The 21,318-nt window shown below is 43.7% G+C and overlaps 1 protein-coding gene across 1 annotated transcript in view; it reads left to right on the plus strand.

Annotated features, from left to right (window-relative positions):
- The first annotated feature begins 1,475 nt into the window (after positions 1-1,475).
- Positions 1,476-21,318, plus strand: part of GC (GC vitamin D binding protein) — a 383,851-nt gene continuing 364,008 nt past the window's right edge. The window contains exon 1 of the mRNA XM_075337198.1: positions 1,476-1,659. Within this exon, the coding sequence (XP_075193313.1) occupies positions 1,602-1,659 (58 nt within the window). The 5' untranslated portion in view covers positions 1,476-1,601. The remainder of the gene's footprint in view (positions 1,660-21,318) is intronic.

Here is a 21,318-nt window from a genome sequence, read left to right on the forward strand (position 1 = left end):
ATATTAAAAACAACAAGTAATAACTTACTTATGATTAATTACTTTCTTTTTTTTAATATGTAAGGTCCAAAACTCGTCAAGTTTTATGCTTATCTTTGTGCGTTATAGAATCTTGTCCCCCCCTTTAAATTAATGCTGGAATAAAGGATTTTTTTCATTTTTTAACTGGATATTGGTCCAATTTTCCCTTTCTTGCTATCTTCACACCCGCCGAGCCTGTCTGAAGGACAGCGTGCACCCCACAAGTCCTGGAATACACTGATCAGGTGAGCTGAAAACCCCTTCTTTTCAAGTTAATATATTAGCAGAAGACCATTCTAGACACACACACACTGACAACCATTCCATCACCTCTCTAGCCCTTCTGACAGTGACATCACGGTCACATGACTAGTCAAATGATCATGATCGTGATGTCACCAAAAGATCCTGAAGAGTATAAATGTACAAACATCTTCAAGCATTCTCCACATTGGAAGCTACACTGATTATAATCAGTGTAGCTCCTGCTGTAGATGTTGAGGGCCCCCAAGTGAGTGGAGGTCCTGGGCAGCTGCCCAGTTTGCCCGGTCCTAATGAAGGCCTTGGTCATTCTGCACAATGTGCTTTTCTTTTCTTGAAGAAAGATATACATATGGGTGCATGCAGGTGAAAATATAAATGTGTGCTCTTCAATTTTTGATCAGGTAGCATACAGACAGCAGACTGATCCATTGTTTTCAATATGACTGTTTATATGAACGATTTTTCTCTCAGTCAGACTTTCCATGATAACAAAAATTGCAACATGCACTATTTTCTTACATTTATTAAATGAAACTCACCCTTTCAAGGCAATGGATGGGTAAAAAAAATTAAATCCCACACAAAAATATCCATCTGGCATCCAATTTATACACATACATTTGTATTATAAACCTGGAAAACTGTCCTTGATCATGTACATATTTTAATGTAGATGCATGAAAACGGATCGTGCATGGATGTCAAACACATAAAAAACGGACACATGGATGAAAATCAGATAAAAATCATCCAAGTTTTGGATGCTTGTCTACAGCCATCCTAAAAATTGCAAAGTTAGTACCCGTACCATTTTCCTGCTGCTTTTTTGTTGCCTAAATATCCTTTTTTGCCACTTAAGAAACCATCACATAGCACATAAAGTAGTATGGAGGGGCCCTGTTACAGATTTGCATTGGGGTTGGACTTCGGATACTTTACGCTTACCTTTTTATTTCAAGCCTTGTAATATTTCATCTCACTTGGCTTTTTACAGAAATTACGGTCATCATTACCTTTTCATTACTTTTTTTGGTAAATATGTAAATAAAGAAGTGAATAAAACTGTTTATTTTCTGACAAGGTTAATGATTTATTTTGATTGCAAAATTTCGACAGCGGCATACCTGTGTCTGTTTGTCTTCCACTAGACTTTTCTTTTTGATGCTAAAGCTAAAGGTCAGGGCTGAACGGACCCCTCTCCATGGCCTTAAAATCAATCATTCATCTACTTTGAGCTGTGCATGATATATAAATCTGGAGGGAAGGTGTAAGGTGTAAAACGTGTCACTACGCTGCTTGAAAGTTAGGCAGTAAAAATGAAGAGACTGATTTTTTGGATTTTCATCATCTCTCTCAGCCATGGCGACCCAAGAGGTAAGGGAAACATATTTAATTGATGAGTTTTGACTGAAAATATATTAATTTAATGAACATGTCTGAAATGAATCACAGTGTGCTGAAAAGTTTGTAGATGTGGGTCACATCACGGTGCCATACCAGATAAGTAATCCGGTTATTACACAGCCTAAATGACATTCAAGAAACAAAACATTAAGGATAAATTATTTACCTTTAATATTTAAACTTTTATATAGTCGGATTTAATACAAAATAAATCTTCAATATATTTTTTACCTAAAAATTTAATAAAATGTAACTTTTCCCTTATTTATGTTTAAGAATATACACTTTGATTAGATATGGTTGTTATAATCAAGTTCGCCAAATGCATTTTTAGCAGTTTCTTAAGAGTTATACTTTAATAATTTAACATATATTAATGTTATTGTCCAAAGTATCATCACCCGACAGAGGAAAAAAGGGGAATTCAGTTATAAAACGGAATTTTCTGCAAGATAATTCAATGTATTGTGTGCAGTCTACATATACAAACTACTATGATGCTGTGATTGCTGCTATTATATTCACTCTATCACAATGCATGGAAGCAGGCACAATAAAATCCTAAATAGATGAATGACAAATTAATTATTTTTTGACATAAGTAAATAAATTAGTTACAGTAGTTATTTCATAAAAGTATAGACTCCCTGGTGCCCGATATGAGCTCCAAAATATTCATGGTCACATTATTAAAGATTTTTTCTTATTTCATAAAGTGTATACCATCACTTTGTGATTAGTGGAGGTCTGACTTCAGCAACTACCATGACTCTGAGAATAATGGGACCATTGCACATGTTTAGTAGGGTTTCTCTTTAGTTTATCCAGGATGCTTCTGGTCATGAACCTTGAATGAGGATGCACTTTAGATTCGTGCCCAGTCAGGCTTATATTCTGCTCAGTTCAGGTTCCACTAGGTGAATCCCCATAGATCAGAAAATGATGGCATAACAATACGTCATTCCTTATGTGACGACCAACTAGAAGGGAGGTTAATCCACGCTGTCATAGGAATGGGGACCAAGAAGAACAGGTCTGTATAATGATTAATTATCAACATGGGTTGGATTAAAAACAACTCCTTCTTCAGGACAATTTGTGACTGTCCTGAAGAAGTTGTTGTTTTTACTTCAAAACGTGTAGACAATAAATCACTATCCAGAATTTGTTCTTCTTCGTCTCCATTCTTATAGCAGCTCAGATTAACCCTTTCTCACAACTTGTTCAGCATTTTTCTCACTGTGGGGCTGCTGCTGCCATTTCATGTTTATTCAGTAGTTGTGAATCTTCACAATTTTTTTAAGGTGTGAATGTTTTCTGATTTTTATACCTTTTCCAACATAGATAAGACCCTAAAAATCAGTTTACTTTATTAGTACATGTTAAAATGAGAAGTTACAATACCAGTAAAAAGTGTCAAATGGGGGCGGGGTGTGGCTACAAGCACTACAAGGTGTAGAGGTAATGTAATATTCAAAAATATATATATACCTAGATATACAAGAAAATTACTATAAATCCAGGCAAATGAAACATAATAGTAATAATAGATATATAATAGTCCACAGCAATATAATAATTATACATAAGCCAAGGAATAAATAATAGCATGTGATAAGTGCAGTGAGAGGTATTTTTTTACATTTCTCGTGATATGTGAAATGGAGAAGAAATACAACCAATAAAGTGCCGTATAAAGGAAGATAGAATCATATTATCTATGAGTAGTGTCAGGCTAGTATGCCAACGACCATGTCCGCCACGGTGATGATGGGAGGAGCTAGTGGCAGAGGGAGGAGCTATAGGCAGAGATCCACCCCTCGTCTAAGTTAATATCTACATAGAATCTCATCAGTAACAGCTGCCATATCTTCTCAGTAATGGGAAAGTATTCACAGAATACAGATTTTACCTCAGAATTGAGAATTTTGACAACGACTGATCAATTCTGGCAGAGAAAGAAGCAAATTTGTCTGATCAGATATATTACAACGTTGATTATTTTCATGTGTACTATTGATATATAAAATAAAAATTAAAACAAGTTACACTTAAGACAAACTTCAAGTTACGAGTTGTTAAAGTAAAAAATCAATGATGAAAATAATATGACCATGTACCCTGCTATAACTAATTAAAAGCATAATGCAAATAAATAAACATAGGGTATTTAGAAAACACTATTTTGATCATAAACGCGTAAAGCCATCCCACCGCGACAAGGTGTACCCAATCGGGACAGTATCTACACTCTCTAATATTAAACCTCACCATGTGTCAACAGACATCAATCTGAATGAGGGCAGAGAGTGAATGGATCCCAACTGGACACACAGCCATGGAAGCCACTAGATGAAATGCCCAGTTCACTAAGAAGGGGGCCGCACCCTATTTGTACTGAGTACAAGAAACTACAAAAGAAAACAAAAAAGGGAGCTGGAGTACGAGTTGGTGTGCATGCAGCTTGTAAGCTCATGTTCACACTGGCCATAAGACATAAAAAACAAAACTGAAAATAATATAAACATATACCCTGCTATAACTAAATAAAAGCATACTACATATAACTAAACATAGGGTACTTAGGAAACACTATTTTTGATCAAAAAAGCTTAAAGCCATCCCACCGCGACAAGGTGTACCCCATCAGAACATTACCTACACTCTCTAATATTAAACCTCACCATGTGTCAACAGGCATCAATCTAATAAGGGCAGAGAGTGGCTGGGTCCCGAATGGAGTTGAGTTGTTAAAGTAGTAAAGACTTGTGTGTAATGATGACAAAGTAGCCATGAGGATAAATGAATAAGGACATTTTTTTTTACTTTTTACCATGTGTTACTATTTTACTGCGGATGAGTTCACCGTAAAATGTCTTCTCATTTTCTCATATTTTGCAGAAAACTCATATTACACCATGTAGCTTTAGAGCATTGCTTTTAGTTGTAATGAAAAGCAATGCTGTACGGCTACACGGTGTAATATGAGTTAGATAATATAGCTATTGTTTGTGAAATCTCTATTGAAATGACTTTGCCTCTCATTTCCTCTGCTCTTAGTCTGTACTCCATGTACTGATTATTCCTTTTTTATACGAATAATAAAGCGAAACAATCTAATGCCTTACTGTATGTGTAATGTGCAAATATAGCCATGAGGATAACTGAGTGAATATGGAGTGAGCAAGTCATTAAGTTGCTAAAATAAATAATTTTAGTGCTAAAACTATTGTTTCAATACGTTATCTAATCCATTGAGAAGCAAAGGAGGTTCTTGTCCCTCAGCAAGCATTTTATAATATTTGGATTGCAAGCACGACGTCTGAGGCTGCTTTCACATCAGCGTTTTTTTAACTGTAGCACGAATGGGTTTTTTTGCCACAAAGCCGGATCCTTTACAAATGCGTTGTCATTTCAATGCATTTGCAATGGAATCGCAGCAATATGTAGTCACATGCGGTTGCATGTGGCACTCATATTGGATCCGTTGCTTTGCGGTATTTTACCTTTTTTCAAAAATGCTAATTGCAGAGTTTTTGTCCTCGGGCAAAATACTGCATGTCAATGGATCCATTAGATTGCGGCGGTACCTGCAATGTATTTCAATGGGCGCCGGATCCTGCTGTACCGGAAGTTGCCAGATCCTGACAGACAGGATCCTGTTGTCTGTACTGAACGTGCCCAGAAAGCAGCCTGGCATCATCAGTACAGAAATATCTCTGGCCGGTTTCAAACATCCGTGTTTTATGAGGTACAAGCCACACGCTTGGTTATGGTCAAACGTGTGAGAGTACCAGAGAAAACATGGGCCTTTGAAATAAAAAAAAATTCTATATTCACCTGTATCCAGCGCTGCTTTCTTTGGCTCTGCTGCCTCCCGCTCCTGACCGCCGCTCATTATACTCACTGAATATTCACTCCACTGAGGAGCTGGAAGCCTTAGCATCGCAGGGACAGTGCCAGGACAGCACTGCGGGGACAGGTGAGTATACAGCAAGCAGTGTGTGTGCAGCTGACTCCAGTGCTGGCCAATAAATTCTGTGTCCCGCTGCAGAAGGATCCGGTAAAATAACAATTGCAGTTGCATGCGTTGCACATTCAATCCACAGGATGCGGTCACATGCGGTTTGCGGTTGTTTGCCTACAGGCAAAAAAAACGCTGATATGCAAGCAGCCTGACACAGGGAGCAATGTTAAATTCAGAATTTGGTATACTGACAACACTAATTAGTGACAATTTTTTCTCTACTAGCTAAAGTATGAATCTGACTATAATGTATGTGTCCATTATTGCAGGCAGTACATGCACTATGTAACAACCCTTATTCATGCTGCCCCTCATTATACAATGGGATTAGACCCTGCTCCCTTTTATACTTGAGTCTATACCTCTAATTTTATTGCTGTTTTGCTACTTTTTTTCATGTGTATTTAGTAATTTTCATTACATTTTTCTGTATATTATATTGGTGAGTTTATGACTCCTTTGTTTTTTGTAGCAGTTACGTTGGTTTTTGGTGTTGATTAGAGATGAGTAAACCCGAATTTTTTAAAAAAAACTCAGTGTCCGAGTTCGGAATTCGGGTGGTGTACGTATTCTGACCACTCGAGCTAGCTTTGCTGTGCTCAGGTACCCTCAGTGCCCGGCCCAGTGCGAGCCACTTGCTGTCTCTGAATAGCTCTCACTGGGGGTAAAAAAATGTATTCAGTTTAGTATTTTTTTAAAAAAAAAGAAAACCCATCCTCCCTCCCATGGAAATGCTATGTTTATGGCTGGGTGTATGTGGGTGGAAAGCCGAACTGACCAATCATTGACTTCCCTTGGGGTTCAGGTTAAGTCTAGGTCCAGAACTGAACTTTATCTAAAATCCGGCTGAACCTGGTGAACCTAAACTTTCACAGGTCTGCTCAACTCTACAGCTGATCACTTATATGGTAGGCTTGACCTAGTGGCCAATGGCTTTGACGTCTGGTGTAACTTTATTATTTCCAATGATATTCATTATACATTTTACAATATTGTAATCTGAAAGGGTTCTCCATGTTTGGTAATCCTTTTAGCTCATTCAGTTGTCCATACAATAGTCCGATCACAGATCAGAATGCATGGACTAGCCACAGGTCTCCCCACCTGAACATATATGCTTATGAGGCTGCTGAGTTTGGGTCAGGAGACCCACAACCAAGCCATTCATTGCAGTCTGTGATCGGACTGTGATGATTGGACAACTGAACAAGTTCTTACTTGTTAGAAGAGTTAGTTAACAATTAGCAGCTTCCAGGGTGTCCCTGTGGTGGGACCTGCAGTTTTCAGCAATTATCAGTTGAGAAGGCTAACTGTAGGTGCCTAATTTGCCTGCACTGCCATCACAAATGCAAGAAAAGCATTACACACTTTAAACCTTTGGGCTCTCTGTTTAATTAAAGACAAGGCAGATCCATTAGAGTAAAAGATACTTTTTTGCAGCCACTTTGCCTTTGATCATAATTGTGATCATTGAATCCCCATCTATAAATTCAGAATTTGCAAAAAGAGTACATGGAAATAAGTTTCCTAAATTGTAAAACTGTTGAAAATAATGAATGTCTCTGTTACTTCAGAACTGCATGGTTATCACATTATAATATAAAGCCAATGTTTAAAGTTGCGCTGAGTAAATATTTGTGAGACTAAAGTGCAGAACTGAAGTGAAATGTTACTTTAATGTCCTTAGTATAATCTCTTCATATTGTTTAGATTAAAGATTTTATGAAGAAGAAGAAAAAAAAATCGGCACATCCAGAATAAAATGTATTCTTGCTTTATTTCCACATAGAATTGAAAAAAGTCCATCCAAAAAAATGAAGACCCTGATGCGTTTCCGACGCAGAAGAGTGTCCTTAATCATAGGCTGGAAATAAAGCAAAAATACATTTTATTCTGGATCTGCCGATTTTTCTTCTTCTTCTTCATGTTATAATCCATGTGGTGGACTTTTAATCGTTGCACTCCGTGGATTTGTGGTGACTCATTCCATTAGGCGTGTCAAGCTTTCCTCTATCTTCTATATTACAAAATATTTTAATTGATTTAAAAAAAAAAAAAACAAAACTAATATTGGAATAATGTTACAGATAAAAAATATACAGAAAATTGGTTTAACCTCTTCACGACATATGACATACATCTACGTCATATGTCATATCCCCAACTTTGATGCAGGCTCGCACACTGAGCCCCTATCTTTTCTATGACTATATTGACGAAAAAATAAAAAAGTTATATCTCTTGTAAGAAAGGAAGGAAAAGTGAAAACAAAAAAAAATGAAAAATTGGTCTGAAAAAAGTGTAAACAATTTATATTGCATATTAATCAAAAGTGTAACTTAACTAGTAATGACCCATGGATATTCAGGTTCACCAAATCCACACAGACTAAAAAAAGTTAAGTTCAGGGAACTAAACTTGACTTGTGAAGTAAAATGGTCCTAGTAAGAACTAAGGGACTAGAAAAGGTAGCTAAATATTGGTAAGAGCAGGACAGGTATACATACACTGTTTTCTGGAAAATAACACTGCCATTCAGACTCTTTTCCTGGTCTGCTCTTTAAGCTTCATGAATATTATTCACTGTTTCTCCTTCCCAACCCTGTTTGTAATTGGTTGCAGACTGCTTTACATGCCCCCCACATTATGTGGCAGTGTCTCTGACTGGTTGTAGAACAGTTTTTTGTATAGTAGTTTAAAAAATAATATTTCTTTTAAAAAATGACGTGGGCTTGCACCCTATTTTTGATAATAAGCATGGGTAAAACAGATAGCTATAGGCTACAACCTCCAGTGGTTTGCTTTACTGTGTCTAGTTAACAAAAATAGAAGGTATGCCATAATTAAAAAAAAAGCATATGGTCTTTCCCATTGCCCTGCTGCAGTGGCAATCGGGGTAATATATGGGGTTGATAACAGCTGTGATTGATTTGTCAAAAATCACATCTGCAATTAATCTCTAGATTAGTAGTGGGGAGGGTTCTATGAGACTCCCCCATTACAAACATATATGTCACGCTCCCCGGGTCCTCTGCTCCGCTCCCCGGGTCCTCTGCTCCGCTCCCCGGCTCACCTGCCACGCTCCCCGCTCTTCAGCCTCCAGTGCCCGCGCTTCCCAGGCCTCCTGGTCCCCGCTCCCGGCGCCCGTCGGCTTCCCAGTCCCTGGCCGGCTCTGCTGCGTCCTCCTTTCAGCTTCCTGCCCTGGCTTCTGGCACCCGGGCCGCGCGCATGCGCATTAGGGCGCGCGCGCGGTCACTGACCCTTTCTTAAAGGGCCAGTGTCCACTGACAGGAAATGATGCACACAGGTACAGGGTATAAAGGGGGTTAATGTCCAAGGGAGCGGGGCCTGTTCTTCGTGTTTTCCCAAGCTAGGAGTCAGGTCTCCTTGTGTTCTGTGAGATACTTACCTCTCTGTCTTCTAGAGCCGATCCTGCATCGCCATCTGGTCCTGCTGTATCTCGAACCCCGAACGCTGCCCATCTGCCATCCTGACAGTCCGTACCATCTCGGTTCCCTGTGGTGACCCGTCATCTCGCTCCAACGGTTCCGGACCCCGCCTGACATCATCACGGCTTCCGAACCTGAGCTCCGTCACCCGGACCACCATCAGTGACCTCGTGGTCCCAGGGACTTCTCCATTGTGTTCCAGTGCACGGACTGTCCTGCTACCTAAAGTGCTCCGGCTACCGGACTCCTTTCCCTCATCGGGGAGTTCGGCCCAGTGGATCCACCTCCCGGGTCTGCCCGTCCATCTGGCCATAACAGTAAGAACAGGCCATGGATCCCGCCGAAGCACTAGCGGCCTTGAAATGAGGAACTCCAACGCCAGTGTGAAGTCCAGACCCGCATGCTGAACTTTATGACTTCCGTGGACGCCCGCTTGAACACGCTACAAGCCTCGGTCACATCTTCAACGCCCCGGGCCTCCACTAGTCAATCCACGGCTCCCGCTCCCGTGGCAGCCTCCTCGGATGCTTCCAGACTGCGTTTGGCCTCACCACCCCGGTATGCCGGAGATCCCAAGACCTGCAGGGGGTTTATAAACCAATGCTCCCTCCATTTCACGCAGCTGCCACATTTGTTTGCCTCCGACCAAGCCAAGGTCGCCTTCATCATGTCTCACCTAGAGGGCGAGGCACTGGCGTGGATGAACCCCTTGTGGGAGAAGGAGGACCCTATGACCAAGAACCTCCAGGAGTTCCTGCTGGCCTTTCGCAGCACCTTTGACGAACCCGGACGCGCCTCCGCGTCTGCTTCATCTCTTCTCCGGTTACGTCAGGGAACTCTGACGGTGGGTCAATACGCCATCCGTTTCCGCACCTTGGCTTCAGAACTCGGGTGGATTAACGAGGCCCTAACCACCGCCTTCTGGGAAGGACTCTCGTGTCGAATCAAAGATGAGCTGGCTGGACGTGACGTACCGTCCACCCTGGACGCCCTGATTACCCTAGCGACTCGAGTGGACATACGCTTTCAGGAGCGGTCCAAAGAGGTGTCCCGTGAGAGACGTCCGGTAAGGCATTCCTCTCCTCCACAGAAGCCCACCGTACTCCAGTCAACGGCCTCTGGTGTCTCCGTCCATGAGCCCATGCAGATCGACCGTGTGCGACAGTCTGAACAACGTCGAGCAGAGCGGCTCGCCAAGGGTCTCTGCTTCTACTGCGGAGAGGGCACACACCTGCTACGCGCCTGTCCAGAGAGGCCGGGAAACTTCAAAGCCTAGGGTTGGTAGGAGAGGCCACCCTAGGTGCTGGGACTCTCTCAGACCCAGTTACATGGACTGTGCAAGTGACAACGGGAGAGACGCGGTTTACGGCTGAGGCGTACCTCGATTCTGGGGCAGCAGGCAATTTCATCCAGCAGGCCACGGTGGACAAGTACCAGGTGCCTGTTACTCCACTCGCCAAACCTCTTGTGATTGCCTCTGTGGATGGGAGACCCCTCTCTGACACCATCTCCTGGATCACCAAGCCGCTTGAACTGCGTATCGGTGCTCTGCACACCGAGAACATCGCTCTCTACGTCCTCCCACATATGTCACATCAAATCCTGCTGGGCCTTCCTTGGTTGCGGACACACGAGCCTTCAGTCAGCTGGGGCACTGGTGATATCACTCGATGGGGGTCTTCTTGCCATGAGAACTGTCTGAAGACCATACAACCTATCCGGCGACCTCCGGTTCCCGAGTCCCTACCGGGACTGCCCTCAGCCTATTGGTCCTTCGTGGACGTCTTTGATAAGAAGGAGTCCGAAGTACTTCCGCCACATCGTCCTTACGATTGTGCCATTGACCTGCTCCCGGGAACTACACCACCTCGAGAACGGATATATCCACTGTCTCCAGCCGAAACAAGGGCCATGTCTACGTACATCACAGAGAGCTTGGCTAAGGGATTCATTCGGAGATCCTCCTCTCCTGCTGGAGCAGGCTTCTTCTTCGTAAAGAAGAAAGAGGGCGACCTACGCCCATGTATAGACTACCGGGGATTGAACCTAATCACCGTAAAAAACAAGTACCCTGCCGCTCATCCCCGAATTGTTTGATCGGCTCAGAGGAGCTCGTGTGTTCACCAAGTTGGATCTTCGGGGTGCCTACAACCTGGTCCGTATCCGCTCAGGGGATGAATGGAAGACCGCGTTCAACACTCGCGATGGGCACTATGAATACTGCGTGATGCCCTTCGGCCTGTGTAACGCACCAGCAGTCTTCCAAGAATTAGTGAACGATGTGTTCCGGGACCTTCTCTACGTCTGTGTGGTGGTATATCTGGATGACATCCTTGTCTTCTCTCCGGACCTCCAGACCCACCGAGAGAACGTGCAACTGGTTCTACAAAGACTGAGAGAGAATCGTCTGTACGCCAAGTACGAGAAGTGCGTCTTCGAACAGTCTTCTCTCCCCTTCCTGGGTTACCTCATCACTGATACCGGACTGCAGATGGATCCAAAGAAGGTCTCTTCCGTTCTCAACTGGCCTCCTCCTTCTGGACTGAAGGCAATCCAACGCTTTCTGGGATTCGCCAACTATTACCGCCAGTTTATTCCTCACTTCTCGGCCCTGACTGCTCCTCTTTCCACCTTGACCAAGAAGGGGGCTAATCCAAAGGACTGGTCACCTGCGGCCGACGCCGCGTTTGGCTCTCTAAAGCGAGCCTTTGCCTCCTCTCCTGTACTCCACCGTCCAGAGTTAAACCGCCAGTTCACCTTGGAGGTGGATGCCTCCTCCTCGGGAGCCGGAGCAGTGCTCATGCAGAAGTCCTCCTCCGGGAAGATGGTGACATGCGGTTTCTTCTCCAAGAGCTTCTCAGCGCCTGAACGCAACTACACTATCGGTGACTGAGAGCTATTGGCAGTCAAACTGGCTCTGGAGGAATGGCGCTATCTTCTGGAAGGAGCAGTGTACCCAGTCATTATTTACACGGACCACAAAAACCTGGAATACCTGCGGACTGCTCAGCGACTGAACCCACGGCAAGCCAGGTGGTCCTTGTTCTTTGCCCGGTTCGACTTCCAGCTCCATTTCCGACCCGCGAACATGAATGTACGCGCTGATGCCTTGTCTAGGTCTTTCATGCCCATGGAGCAGGAGGAAGAGACATCCCAACCCATCATCTGCCCTAGCAAGATCATTCCGGTGGCTCCTGTCACCCTGGCCCAGATACCGCCTGGGAAGACTTATGTCTCTGAGACTGACAGGCAAAAAGTGTTACACTGGGGCCATGCCTCGAAAACAGCCGGTCATGCAGGTCAGAAGAGAACATGGAGTGCGATTGCACGTCATTACTGGTGGCCATCTCTTCGCACGGACGTCGCCTCTTTTGTCTCTGCCTGCTCCTCCTGTGCCAGGAACAAGACTCCCAAACACCTGCCATATGGCCGTCTTCTGCCTCTGCCCATACCCTCAGTTCCCTGGCAACACATAGCGATGGACTTTATTACGGACTTGCCATTGTCCTCCTGACACACAGTCATATGGGTCGTGGTGGATCGGTTCTCTAAAATGGCTCATTTCGTCCCTATGGCAGGACTGCCCTCTGCTCAGGAACTCGCGGACGCCTATATACATCACATCTTCCGCTTGCATGGCTTTCCATCACACATAGTGTCCGACAGAGGAACTCAGTTCACCTCCCGCTTCTGGAGGGCTCTCTGTAAACATCTGGGAGTGACTCTGGACTTTTCTTCGGCCTACCTCCTCAGTCGAACGGCCAAGTGGAACGGGTCAATCAGATATTGACCTCTTTCTTACGTCACTATGTCAACGCCCATCATGACGATTGGTCCACGCTTCTTCCTTGGGCTGAATTCTCCCATAATCACCACGTCAGTGAGTCCTCCTCCAGTTCTCCCTTCCATGTCGTCTACGGACTTCAGCCGTCTGTCCCATTGCCTGTCTCCTCTTCCTCGGACATCCCTGCTGCTGATGCAGTACTCCGTGACTTTACAACCATTTGGGACTCAGTTAAGGCCTCCCTTGCACGTGCATCCCTGCGGATGAAGAGACACGCGGACAAGAGACATCTGGATCCTCCGTGTTTCTCTCCGGGAGATCTCGTCTGGCTTGCTTCCAAATACATCCGACTGAAGATACCATCCTACAAGCTGGGACCTCGCTACATTGGACCGTTTAAAGTCCTCGGCAAGATCAATGAGGTCTCCTACAAACTACAGCTCCCGGCCACGATGAGGATACCCAACTCCTTCCACGTCTCTCTGCTCAAGCCGGTTGTCCTTGGTCCCTTCTCCGCTGCCGCCAGTTCGGCTCCTCCTCCTATTGCTGAGGACGACATCTATGCGGTAAGGGATATCGTGGCCATGAAGACCGTACGAGGTCGACAGTTCTTCCTGGTGGACTGGGAAGGGTATGGTCCTGAGGATAGGTCCTGGGAGCCCAGGGAGAACGTGGGCACTCCTCTGATCCGTGCCTTCCTGTCCCGGTTGCGGGGAGGGGGGCGTGGGGGGGGTACTGTCACGCTCCCCGGGTCCTGTGCTCTGCTCCCCGGGTCCTCTGCTCCGCTCCCCGAGTCCTCTGCTCCGCTCCCCGGCTCACCTGCCACGCTCCCCGCTCTTCAGCCTCCAGTGCCCGCGCTTCCCAGGCCTCCTGGTCCCCGCTCCCGGCGCCCGTCGGCTTCCCAGTCCCTGGCCGGCTCTGCTGCGTCCTCCTTTCAGCTTCCTGCCCTGGCTTCTGGCACCCGGGCCGCGCGCATGCGCATTAGGGCGCGCGCGCGGTCACTGACCCTTTCTTAAAGGGCCAGTGTCCACTGACAGGAAATGATGCACACAGGTACAGGGTATAAAGGGGGTTAATGTCCAAGGGAGCGGGGCCTGTTCTTCGTGTTTTCCCAAGCTAGGAGTCAGGTCTCCTTGTGTTCTGTGAGATACTTACCTCTCTGTCTTCTAGAGCCGATCCTGCATCGCCATCCGGTCCTGCTGTATCTCGAACCCCGAACGCTGCCCATCTGCCATCCTGACAGTCCGTACCATCTCGGTTCCCTGCGGTGACCCGTCATCTCGCTCCAACGGTTCCGGACCCCGCCTGACATCATCACGGCTTCCGAACCTGAGCTCCGTCACCCGGACCACCATCAGTGACCTCGTGGTCCCAGGGACTTCTCCATTGTGTTCCAGTGCACGGACTGTCCTGCTACCTAAAGTGCTCCGGCTACCGGACTCCTTTCCCTCATCGGGGAGTTCGGCCCAGTGGATCCACCTCCTGGGTCTGCCCGTCCATCTGGCCATAACAATATAAATCAAAAGAAATAATTTCTCAGAAAAATCCTTTATTTGAAATAAAAAATACACACACTCTTTCACCCATATATTAGCCCCTAAAACACCTCTGCAGGTCCAACATAATCCACACGACTTCCCACAATGATCCTAGCTCTGCCACATCCGGAGTCTACACTGACAGAAAACATGACCAGTGAATGCAGACTCCGGGAAACACTGACGGCATTTGGGGACCTGGCTGTGAGAAGCTGTGGCCGTCACTAAGTTCACTGAAGTTCATAGCCAAAGGCTTCCCCACTGCTGTCAGTGAGCTGAGTTGAACCAACTTCTGGATATAGCAGTTTGTGGGATGGCTGACAGCAGCCCGACAATATGGCAGCGGGTTCAACTGAGTTCACACCATGGGAATGTCTAGCTGTGAACTCAGTTAAACTAATCCCAAACTGTCGTATTGCCTAACAAGGCAGCACAGCAGTCAAGCAATCCAGCAGCAGTTCATTTAAATTCATAGCTTTAGGTTCCCACAGTATGAACTCAGTTGAACCCGCTGCTGGATTGACGGACTGCTATGCCACCCTGTCCTGCAATCCGGCAGCATTTTCAACTTAGTTCACTGAGGGCAACGGAGAGCCCTTGAGTGTGAACTCCGGTAATCTGACTGCCAGATTGTTGGACTGCTGTGGTGCCATGTCTCGCAATCTGACAATCTGGCAGACAGGTCATTTGATTTCACATTGGGGGCTCCCTGCTGCCCATCTGTGAGGGCAGGGGGGATGTGTCTCTGGAAGCCTATTTGTGAGCTCCCTGCTTTTGCTTCCCCAGCTCTCTCTTGGAATCACAGCATGAGCATAGAGGTGAGGTTGGATGCCAACACATGGAGTTCCAACTGCGAAGCTGATGGGGAACTAATTGATTGGTGTAAGTTTTACTAGGCAGCATCTCAACCTCCACATCACCCTCGGAGGAAGAAACACATGACGAAACACGAGTCAGGGGTGCTTTGTTTGGCTGCCACACAGGGTACTAATTTCTCCATTATGACATCAGGCTTTGCTTATGCTTTGCTTTCCATCTAACACCTATGGATGCTAGCACAGTGTATTATAACACTTGTTTATTCCTTTTGAACCTTTAAATATTTGTGCATGTCATCCTGTCAAGTATTAATCCCTAAGGGATTAAGATGAAAGACTGAAGTGGATATTATTATATTGTGAATACTTATTTCATTTTATCACATGATGGAAATACTCTTTGGTGAGTTGATATTTGACCACTTTTTCTTTGTGCATTTTTCACTAGCCAGTGTAGGATTTTCATCTACAGTATATTTAAGATAATGTGATTTACGCCTGCGGTTTAACATTTATTATCCTGCCCATTCCTTTGGTTATTTGTTCTGCATGCATGTGCTGGAGAGCCTGTATATATTCATCTCTACAGGAGATGTTCCTTTTCTGACATTTTCCATTTTTTACATGTTTATAATATTGTTAACTGTGTTTAAAAAAATATTCTATGTTATATATACCGTATATATATTTGGCTAATATTCTTAATTTTCTATTGGATATTAAAGGTGCAGAAGCAGTCTGTACCTCAAAAGCTGCACTTGCAATGCTATTATCAGCATAGTTCCAGATGTACACGATGCGAGCTCTCTAGAGAGTGGGTGCCTTGGGCAATTGCCTTGTTTGCCCTACCCTAACATTGGCCCAGTGTATATACAGATTAAGTGGTTTAAGCAGACATCATGTGACTGATAATTTGCAATTTTCTCTCTTACAGTCACAAGGCCAAATAGCTACTCTTCATAATACTCTCAATGTGCAGTGAAAAACTATGGCCCCTGTTTCATTGGAAGAAGCAAGAAGCGAAGCTCGTCACATGACCATAAGTGTGAAAATCGCATGAGTGGTCATGTGATAACTGATGGTACAAGAAAGCAGAACCGACTTCTAACTCTTTCACATGCCATTTAGGGGACCCAGTTAGCATGTGGAGGAAGGTGCTCTGGTCGGATGAGACCAAAGTGGATCTATTTGCGATAAATGAAAATTGAAATGTGTCAGAAAACTAACACTACCCATCACTCTGAAAAAAAACCATCCCTACCGTCAAACATGATGGTGCCAGTATCATCCTGTGGGGATGTTTTTCTTTAGCAGAGTCAGGAAAGCTGGTCAGAGTTAATGGGGAGATGGATGGAAATAAATACAGGGCAGTCACAGGAAAAAAACCTATTAAAGCCTGCAAAAGACTTTAGACTGAGGCACAGGTTCACCTTTCAGCAGGACAATGACCCTAAACATACTATCATAGCTAAAATGGAGTGGTTTAGTTCAAAGCATATTGATCTGTGTAAATGGCCCAGTCAAAGTCCAGAACTAAATTCCATTGAGAATCTGTGGCAAAACTTGAAAATGTCTGTTCAACAATGCTCTCCATCCAATCACACTGAGCAAGAATTATTTTACAAAGAAGAATGGGCAAAAATTTCAAACTCAATATGTGCAAAGCTGCAAGAGACATACCCCAAAAAACATGCAGTGGTAATTGCAATGTAAGGTGGTCCTACAAAGTATACCCAGTACTTCCTGGTGATTGCAAGGGCATAGGTCTCTTCTTATCTTACAGCCAAACCCCTGGCTCTCACAGCCACGGATGTTCCCCACGGCAGCCCTGTCTGTTTAATCGCCTAAATGCTGTGATCGATATCGATCGCTGTATTTTGGGGATTGGGAAAGGGATCATGCACCCTCTCCTCCCTCATCAGTTGTAATGGTGACCCAAGGTCATCATGATGAGCTCTGGGTCACCAAGCTATGGAAAGCGCATGAGATCATGCCATGAGCATGATCCCACATGCTGATGTCTGTGTAAAACTGGCAGCATAATGTATTGCAATGCAGGAGAATTGCAAACCATTATACATGAGATCAGGGCAAGAAAAAGTAATGTCCCATATAAGGACTAACTAAAAAGCTAACAAAAACCTAAAAACAAATTGGAAAAATACTTAAAAAAAACCCCCCAGAAAATAAAAAGCAATAAAACAAAGAAATGTATTGAAATGTATGAAAAAAAAGTACAAATATTTGGTATTGCTGCATCCGTAACAACTCAATCTTTAAAACTATAACACTTGTTAACCCCTTAGTGAACATGGTTAAAAAATGAATAAAAAAAAATTAGCAAAAACAATGTCTTTTCATCATACAGCTGACACAAAAAGGGAAGTAAAATATGTCGCCCCCACTCCGGCAGCCTGCCGCTGCCGCTTGGAACCAGATCCGTGGTGGCTCAAGGGGTCTCCGGACCCGAGGAGTCGGGGTCGCGCGGCCACCCGGAATAAAAGGGGGGCTAGGTGTTTACCGGGAATGATGTGGAAAGTTCATGATGCCACCCGTGGTGTGTGGTAAGATTGGAGTACCACCGCTGCGATTGGGAGTACCCGGTGGCGATGGTATGGGCAGCCAGGTGTTTAACCCATCCACGGGTAGGGGGGATGCCCCGGGACTCAGTGATAGTGTCAGGGAGGTGCCGTCAGGCCGGTAAGGGTTAAATGTGTACTCACTCAGTCCAATAACGCTGACACTGACAACCATGGTAAAGCAAAGTTCTTGATGCATTGCAATAGGGAGGGAGCACGCCTGGATCCTGTGCCCATTGGTGTTGCTTGTTAGCCTGTGACCTTAACCTTGGCACCTCTTTTCTGTAGTTGGTCTGTTTTAGCATGGAACTAAACAGGTCCCACTCAACCGTATGGCTAACTGGGTGAGCTTGCTCTCAGGGTTCACGCTTGGGATTTTTTGGACTATGTATTGGGAAAGTCCTATCCCCCTTGTTGCACTAGTTCCCCGATTTTGGGGCGGGTGAAGAACGGACATTGAACGCTCCGTCCTCGTCGGGTAAATTACCATGACACCTGAAGCTACTTCTCAGCCTAGGGTCCACGTACCCCGTCTTGCCCTGGCCCCTGCCCGGTGATGACACAAGGCCGCCGGCTGTCCTCGACAGTCCATGCCCCTTGTCATGATCCCCTGCGACCGGGGTCCAGCTCCTACCAGGTCCAGACCAACGTCTGCCTCCTAGTAGTCTCAAGGAGCCCAGCTTCTGACCTGTCCTCTCGAGAGTCACCACACAACTAACTGTCTCTTGACACTCCTGACCTCCCCTTAACCAACCCCCCAAGTGGACGACCCTATTCCCTTCAGGCTGTCCACTGATGTGTCTGGTGGGTGTGGTGCAGAGTGTTTCTAGGGTTTTGATTAGCTTGTTCTTAGCATCACCAAAGGTCAGGGTAACCAAGGAGGAGTTGGATATCAAGCAGAAGGGCAGATTGCATAATACCCTGTAACGACCTGATAGACCAGGGCGTCACAAAAACATGATCAAAAAGTCATATTAAAATAAGAATGGTACCGCTGAAAACATCATCCTATCCTGCAAAAATGAAGCCATGACACAGCTCCAACAGGCAAAAAATAAAAAAGCTATAGCTATCAGAATAGAGTGCAAAAAACATTTTTTTTCTATAAAAGAGTGTTTATTGTGTATTAGAGAAACAACATAAAAAAAACCCTTATATAAATGTGGTATCGCTGTAATCGAACTGTCCTGAAGAATAAAACTGTCTTATTACTTTTACAACATGGTGAACGGCATAAAAACAAAATTCCTGAATAACTGTTTCTTTTTGATTCTGCTTCACAAACAGCAGCATAGAAAGTGATCAAAAATTAATATATGGCTCAAAATGTTACCAATATAAACTCCAAATCATCCTTCAAAAAACAAACCCTCACATGACTCTGTCAGCAGAAAAATAGAAAAACTATAGCCATCAAAATTCGGTAATGCAAAATCACTTTATTTTGTAAAAAAGCGTTTTTAGTGTGCTCGTAGCCAAACCTAAAAAAAATATAAATCTGGTATAGAAATCTGGTATCGCTGTAATTGAACTGGTGTACAGTGTAAAAAAAAAAAATAAAGCCAATTCTTCAACTGCTGTTAAGTTGTTCATTCTGTCACCCAAAGATCGCAGTAACGTGTAGCTCTCATTTATTATTTTCTCTACATTGAACTCTTACACCATTTTCAAGGCTCAATGTTATAAAATTTTGTGAAGCACCTGGGGGTTCAATGTGCTCAAAAAACAGCTAGATAAATTCCAAAATGGGGTCACTTGAGGGTCACTGTTTAGGCACATCAGTAGCTCTCCAAATTTGACATGGTGCCCGCTAATGATTTGAGCCAACTTTGCATTCAAAAAGTCAAATGACGTTAGATTTCTACCACATATAGAGTATTGTCATACTCAGGAGAAATTGTACAACAAATTGTATGGTGCATCTTTTCCTGTTACCATTGTAAAAATGAAATATTTGGGGCTAAAGCACCATTTTTGTGGTAAAAATGTACTTTTTCATTTTCACGACTCAATGTTATAAAATTATGTGAAGCACCTGCGGTTCAAAGTGCTCAATAAACATCTAGATAAATTCCTTGAGGGGTCTAATGTCCAAAATGGGGTCACTTGTGGGAGAGGGACACTATTTAGTTATATCAGGGGCTCTCCAAACATGACATAGCATCTGCTATCTATTCCAGATATATTTGCCCTCTAAAATTCATATGATGCTCCTTCCCTTCCGGGCATTACCGTGAAACTGATGAGTAGATTTCCACCACTCATGAGGTATCGCCCCTACTGAGTAGAAAATGCAAAATAAATTGTACCATGCTTTTTTATTGCTACCCTTGTGAAAATGCAAAATTGGGGCTAAAAGATCATTTTTGTGGGAAAAAGTAAAATTTTCAATTTTTACTTCCACATTTTTTATTTCCACATTGCTTTAGTTCCTATCAAGCATCTAAGGGGTTAATAAACTTCTTGGATGTGGTTTTGAACAGATTAAGGGGTGCAGTTTTTAGAATGGTGTAACTTTTAGGTGTTTTCTGTCATACAGGACCCTCAAAGTCACTTCAAATGTGATTTGGACCCTAAAAAAATGGTTATGGAAATTTAGATGGAAAAATTAGAAATTGCTGATAAACTTCCTAACAAAAAATAAGATGTTTCAACAATTGTGCTGATGTGAAGTAGACATGTGGGAAATGTTATTTATTAACTATTTTGTGAGACAGAACTCTTTTGTTTAAGGGCATAAAAATTCAAAGTTTGAAAATGGAAAACATTTTAAAATTTTCCACAAATTTTGGATATTTTTACAAAAAATGCAAAAAATATCATTCTAAATTTACCACTATCATGAAGTACAATGTGTCAGAAAAAATTCTCAGAATCACTGGGATCCGTTGAAGTGTTCCAGAGTTATTACATCAGAAATGGACACTGATAAGAATTGAAAAAAAATGTCCTGCTCATGAAGGTGAAAACAGGCTGGGGGCTGAAGAGATTAAGGAAAACACTACAGATCTTGGAAAATCTTACATTACAAAATATGGATTCAATAAATACATGAATAGTATAAAATATAACAATTTATTAAATATAGAAAAATGCATATAGAAGGCATTGTAAAAAAGACTGGGGTGGGGACAATGAAATAGATTACCAAAACCTCATTCACATAGTAGGGAAAAGGTACATGCAGGTATATATAGTAATACAGTGACATGTATAAACAGTGTGGACCTAATTCAGACTACCAATTGATCAACTGGAGAGATATGGTGCGGAGTATACTGTATTTTAAAATAAAGTGCAGCAGTCCCATATATCCCTCTGCTGTAGTTGTAGAATAAATCTGACACTCCAAATAAGAAAAATGGATATATTGTGCGCTTGCACAGTATATCCTTTTTTCTTCCTTGGAGTGCTAGATTTATTCTATAACTATA

This window comes from Anomaloglossus baeobatrachus, chromosome 1, assembly GCF_048569485.1.
Source record: "Anomaloglossus baeobatrachus isolate aAnoBae1 chromosome 1, aAnoBae1.hap1, whole genome shotgun sequence".
Lineage (NCBI taxonomy): Eukaryota > Metazoa > Chordata > Amphibia > Anura > Aromobatidae > Anomaloglossus > Anomaloglossus baeobatrachus.